The 6,634-nt window shown below is 34.1% G+C and overlaps 1 protein-coding gene across 3 annotated transcripts; it reads right to left on the bottom strand.

The window, feature by feature from the left end:
- Nucleotides 1-434: 434 nt before the first annotated feature.
- LOC108978375 (UPF0668 protein C10orf76 homolog) lies at nt 435-4,694 on the bottom strand. Of its 3 annotated transcripts, XR_001994104.1 has the most exons (8): nt 4,315-4,694; nt 4,065-4,238; nt 3,732-4,011; nt 3,138-3,512; nt 2,620-3,073; nt 2,431-2,557; nt 1,088-1,312; nt 853-940 (listed from the first exon to the last, which is right to left on the bottom strand). XR_001994104.1 is itself a non-coding variant. In XM_018948627.1 (7 exons), exons 1-7 carry the CDS (start codon nt 4,568-4,570, stop codon nt 549-551), a joined length of 2,058 nt encoding a protein of 685 aa, XP_018804172.1. In that variant the 5' UTR covers nt 4,571-4,694; the 3' UTR covers nt 435-548. The 3 variants fall into 3 exon arrangements, 1 of the variants encoding a protein (XP_018804172.1); XM_018948627.1 differs by lacking the exon at nt 1,088-1,312 and having other exon boundaries at nt 435-940; XR_001994103.1 differs by having other exon boundaries at nt 1,088-2,557.
- Between the last annotated feature and the right edge of the window lie 1,940 nt (nt 4,695-6,634).

Genomic DNA, 6,634 nt, shown 5'->3' on the forward strand with positions numbered 1-6,634 from the left:
GGAGGAGCTGAAGAAGATAAAAAAAAATGATTTTTTGAAGTGCTTCGAAGATTGGAAAAACCGTTGGCACAAGTGTATAATATCTCATGGGGATTTCTTTGAAAGGGACAAAATAGGTATTCATGAATAAATAAATAACTTTTGAAAAAACACAAAATTAGCGAAAAAGTCATCCAATTTTTTTAATTAAAACTATAATTTTTTATTTTCATGATGTTTTAATTCGTGCAATTTTTCATTATAACTAATTCTGGAAGACAACAAATAAGTACGTACAAAGTCATATGCAGAATATTTAGCACTTGGATTAGAAGACTTACCATAAGATAATTATTAACCTGTTTTAAGTAGTAGTTAGGCACTTACTCTATGCAAACAATAAGCATTTATTTAATATTTTTTCTATATGCACATATTACTAGTTGTTTCACAAATAATGTTGAAATGAGTAATTGTTTATTCAGCGAAAATTGCATTATAAAAATTTAAGCGTATTACAAAATCAACTTTTCCAATTATAAAGAAATATAAAAGTATATTTACTTAACTTATGTGCTTGTAACAGATAAGTTTGTTGACAGTGTCGCATCTTGGTCTGGTATAATAGAAACTGCCTCTTTCACATAGTCGTATATGTGTTTGCGAGTGTCGATAACCACATCTCGAACCATTGCTTTAAAAAAAGCACTATGCCGTGGTGTTTCGGCATATCGCTCGTACTGGTCAAGCGAATCTTGAAGTTTAAGAGTGAGATCATAATTCTTACGAACCACATCTAAAATTTGGTCTTCTGTTGGCGTAGAGAGGCCTTGTTCCGCCAACCACTCCTTTATTTTATTTTGGAAATGTTTTACTATAGCCAAAATATTTACCAGCGCATTCAATAGTTTTATAACATCATCTTTATATTCACAATCTGCCATTGTGGTATAACGTAAAACTTTAGCGTAAATAAAAATACAAAATATATCAAATTGTTATTAGTAACAAGCAAATAATAATCAAAAGTTCAAATAAATTTTCAATAAACCTCTAAATGTGTGAGGATATGTACCATGTATATAATTGTGTGTATAAATATACATACATATATAATTCATCAGCCTGATAAGCTAGTCGTTTGTCGAAACCGCCGATATCAGCCTATAATAACATATAACTGCCATTCAAAATCAAGATAAAAGTCTTCATAAAAGTTTTTTCTCCTCATTAAGTAATATCAAATCGACCTGAAGTTTTTTCTCCTCATTAAGTAATATCAAATCGACCTGAAGGTTGTTGTACATATATCAAGCAACATGTCTAGAAAGTACTAGAAGAAGAAATACGTTTTATATTGGTAAGGCTCAGATAAGTTGTCATTAAGGTCATCCAACCGTAGAATTAGGAAGCGTGTTATTTCGACGGGCTCGGACCATAGGGAGAGAGGTGTCAGATGTAAAGGATTAGCTAGATAAGACAAGAGGTRGTTAGAGTTAAGTAGGGGATCGTTGCATGCTGGGCATATATTTGGTATGTCGATGTCGATTCTGGATAAATAGGAATTTAACCTCGCTACAGTATCCAGAGCAAATCTGCGCAAGGGCCAGTCGCGATTCTAACGGAAACTCGTGCTCGTCGTCTGACATTTTACAACAAACTCCACCTCGTTTTATATTGGATGCAATATACATACTTGATGTATGCCGAATTTAACGATTTTTATTATAGTCTGATTTTGCTCATGGTCGCAATGTTTATTGGTACGAGTGAGTGAAGTAATCGGTTCAGTGGTTCTAATCCAATTATCGGCACCCCATAGCCCACGAGCATTCTAATATGGAGTGGATGTTAGATTCTTTTTTATAGAATGTTTAGAATGCAATACTATTTGTTAGTATGAGATAAGTAACATGCAGAGCTTATAATTTAGAAAGTCATTATAGAACATAGAGTTGGAGAGGTGTAGGGAAAAAGAAAGGGAGCTTTAATTATTTAGTTAAAAATAATAATAAGACAAAAGAAAAAAAGACCTTATGAATATATGGTAGCTGTTTACCATAAGCTATCCAATATTAAAATACATAACACATTATCCGAAACTGAATTGGTAGAGGCTTGCTGAAATAATTGAACAGGTTCGGTTCTATATCAGGAAGAACAACAACATAAAAAATGCGAATACACTTAGCACACGTCTTGCTAAGTATTCAGGAAGCCACTGACACTCCCATTGTATGTGGGAAATACAGGATACTCAAAGCACGTTTATGATGGTGCTATTTATACTTGAACTGAAAAGGGTAGAGAAACAGTAAAATATAGCACTAGACAAGCTTAATAGCTCTCTCACAAACACACACTGTTTAAAAATAAAATGTTTGAATATGTAGAATGACGACCACTGTTCTACTCTATGATATGGTATAGTCTTTTTAATCAAACACCTACCTAATGCGTGTATCTCTGAAAAAACTTTTTCTTCTCTATTTAACTCGTAGTACAATTCATCGTAGCTATTCGTTGTTGCCAAGAAAGTATCTCCATATGTAATGAATAAGTTAAAAATGTTTACCACCTAAGAGAAGGGAATAAATTATTTACAAAAATCATTTGATTTTAAATAAGTAACAAATTTACCTGAACTGATAAATAAAATATATTACATTTCTTCACAAGTGTTTGCTCCTGATTGACAAGAAAGCGAAGTAATCCGATTAAAGCCGACCAMAGTTCTTTCCATGGATAATTCAAGCGAACTCTGCAACGTTTTTGGTAGCAAAGTATTCGATGAATAACGCCAACACAAAGTAAATATAACTCCATTGGGAATTTCTTCATTAAATGTGAAACAATAAATTCAACCAATAGATCGAGCAATGTGGCTGCCAACGGTTGAGATTTGCCCACCCTATCAATATTTAATTTGCGATGACGCATTTGAGCACGATGTAGCATGACTTTAAATGTGAGGTTGCTATCATGCATCATTGAATTTGCATACTGATCCTCCGATATACATGTTAGAATAAGGAAACAAAGCTTAAGATTTGCGACACTGGATTCATTTTTGTTATCTTGCATTACAATTGAACTGTAATGTACATGAAAAGAACACGTTGAGAAAAACCAATTTAATTATATGATATAAATCATACCAGTATTGAAAAACTGCAACTAGCAAGTTAGTTGGATATTGTGTCATGTCTATTATCGGAGCAGAAGCCAAATCAGGCACAGGTTCTGCTAAATTTAAGGTATTGCTAGGAGACGGCGGTGCACTGGTTTCAGCTTGAGTGTGAGCTAAAGTAGTTATGAAATTACGATTTAGATGAACCGCTTCGTATAAGGCTAGTAAAAGTCCATTGTTTGCTTTAATTTGCTGGACACGTTCACAGCCTTCGTCCGACACAAACATATTTCCAACAATGTTTGATAAAGATGAAAACCAAGATGAGGACTGAACATTTGATAAACTCTGCATATACTGTCGACAGAAATCAATCAAAGATTGTGATATCATCTGGCCATAGCTAAAAAAATAGTTATATCAGAAAATTAAATTGATCGTATATAAAATAAATTAAATATACAGAACAGTGTACATTTGGAAAAACTATAATACTTAGTTTGCCTGATCTTTTAAAACTCTTGCCACTGTCTTAATCGAAATCGAATGAAATTTTATAACTACCTCATCAAATGCTCACTGATTCATATAATTGCATCTATTTTTAGATGTAAATTTTTACCCGTTTAGAGCCATTTCGTCAGCTAATATAGATAACTGAACCACATAAGGATTAGCAGCTTCATGTTTTCTATAATTAACTAATACAGTCAACAAAATAACAACGTCATGGCCATGCTGTGCCCGTAGTGTAGAATCACTCAATAAACGTACAAAATCATCAAACAGGGTATACGTTGTCAAATATTCCAGCAGAACATTTTGACTGATATTGTCAGTACCAGTCACAATTATTAGCAGTAGTTTCAGGCACATAAAACGGGCTCTCTCTGCTACTTCGCCTAAAATGGAAAATAAACTAAGAGGATAAAATTTTAAAATATGTTTACCTCACCTAATAGTATTTGGTTACAGTTGTTCATTAACTGTCGAATACTTTTATCCATTCGTTCGTTACCAAAAATTTCATTTAAACAATTAAATGAAGAATCTGTTGATGATTTTTTGTACATTGCATAAAATAGCGAACAGAGCGTTTGCAGGCTATTAAAAAGTCGCTTCGGATGATCTGGAAGATAAATGGTATTAGGAAAGACATTTTCATTTAATTCATATATGTCAACAAAAATGACACTGTAGCCGACCTGTTTCCATCATTTCAATGCTTTTCTGAAATATTAAGGTCAGATTTTTGTTAACTATGATAAACTGCTCGTATGTAAGTTTTGTTATTTCAGCTTCAAGTGATTCTACATTGGGTTGTAACAAAAAAAATTCATTCCAGAATTCCGTACTCTCGGTGGTTGGATCCTCTCCGCGAAAGAACAATTCGTAAATGTAAACAACTTTTTCTTTAGGACGCTTCGAAGATCCACTTCCGCTTCGTTTTCGGGAAGTCATTGCTCCACTAGAGTTGTGTTTGCTTGCACTTTTACTACACGAAGGATCCCTTCACTCAAATATGTAATAAAATCTGTGATATTTATCCTGTGTAATATTTGTGTAGATTTTGTAGGCAATCAGCTGTGTCAATAACAGGGTTTCATTGCAGTATTTATGAATATTTATCGAAACAATAAGTACCAAAATACACCAAATTACGGTGTTGGAATTGGAAGAATTGGAGTAATAATATCGTGGCAGAGAATGAAGAGAGCGTTTATAATAGAGAAGGTTCACGGCGCGGAGATCGTAAACATATTTTTGGCTAACTCGGTCGAGATGGAGGAGTTTCACCACAGACAAATTATAAGCGTGTTTCACCACGAAARTAGCAGAATTGAGCATTTTCAGTGTTTAATGAGAAAAATAATGCTAATTCCAATGTAAACAAACTTACGCCTAGAGATTCATTTATTTTCTATGCGCAACCGACTCGGCCATAATTTATATATATATGATCCGTATATATTTGGTATCAAAGCATATACTTAGTATATATGTACATATGTACGTATGTAYGTATATTAAAATTTATCTACATCATTATGTATTTCATGATGATTCCATAAAATCATTAAAAATATATAATAGAGTAAAGTGTGTGTTGTGGAGGCGAAGTAGTTCGTAGTAAATAGTATTAAATGAATATGTACTTTAAATTACAACTATGTACCTCTTGCAACTCTGTATTCCTTTTCTATATTCTCTTTTGTTAAACTTTTTTTAAACTGTAAAGACATGTTTATCCATATTGAATAAAGTCAGTCGTTATTTAACATTAAACCTCATTGTATAACCCCATATGTAGGTTTGTACAATGTTAAATCTTCTCGGACCATCAGGTTATGGGTCCAGAATTCCATGTGATCGCAAACGACTGGACGATAAAAGTGAATTTAATTAAATGAAAAAAATAATTTGAGACTTCAGCATAATGGCTGGTATAATAAGAATCGAGCCGCTAAACGYGGAAAATTACGATTCTTGGAAGCTGCAAATGCGGGCAGTTTTAATAAAAAATTATTTGTGGGAATACGCTGATGGCACTAAATTGTGTCCCACAGACGAGACAAAACTCTCCGAGTGGAAAAATGTTGACCAAAAGTCATTAGCGGACATTACATTGGCGATAGCGCCATCAGAGCTAGGGCTGATTTCGGAGTGCAGAAGTGCACGTGATATTTGGATAAGGTTGGAATCGACATTCCAATCGAAGAGGCCAGCTAAAAAAGCAACGTTACTTAAACGTGTAGCGTTGTCGCGTATGTCAGAAGACGAGAAAGTTCGAGAACACCTTAACGGGTTGTTCGATGCAGTAGCAAAGCTTAAAGAAATAGCCGTCGAAATTGGCGACGATCTACTGACAATTTTGTTATTGTACAGTTTGCCGGCGTCATACGAGACATTTAGATGTGCAGTTGAAACGTGAGATGAACTACCGAAGCCGGACATTCTTCGTGGTAAAATTCTCGAAGAACACGAGTTGCGAAARTCAAAAGAAGACAAAGTGGAAGACAACAACGTGCTCTACATAAAGAAAAAGCAAAGCCAATCGTATGTTGATCGTAATTCGTCAAATTCAAAGGAAACAAAAMAGTGCTATCGGTGCGGTAAACCGTGACATTTCGCGAGAAATTGCAATGATAAACTACAAGAACAAAATACGTGTGTGAGTGAAGGAACAAACGAAAAGCCAAAGGGGGTTTATGTTCAATAGAAAAAGCATTTGCCGTCCCTATATTAAATATGAGATGGTGTTTGGACAGTGGCTGCACATCTCATATGAGTGCGAATAAAAACATTTTTGAAAGTGTTAAACTAGTAAATGACGAATTAAGTTTGGCAAATAATTGCTCAACGAAGATAAGTGGTGTTGGTAAAGGGTGCACCACAGCAAACGTTCGCGGAAAACAAATTGACTTGGACTTAGAAAACGTTTTACATGTGGCCGATTTGCGTACAAATTTGTTGTCTGTTGCTAAAATTACTGACAGGGGTTACACAGTTATATTCAAAAAGAAT

Source organism: Bactrocera latifrons, unplaced genomic scaffold (assembly GCF_001853355.1).
Source record: "Bactrocera latifrons isolate USDA-ARS-PBARC rearing strain unplaced genomic scaffold, ASM185335v1 scaffold_1201, whole genome shotgun sequence".
Taxonomy (NCBI): domain Eukaryota; kingdom Metazoa; phylum Arthropoda; class Insecta; order Diptera; family Tephritidae; genus Bactrocera; species Bactrocera latifrons.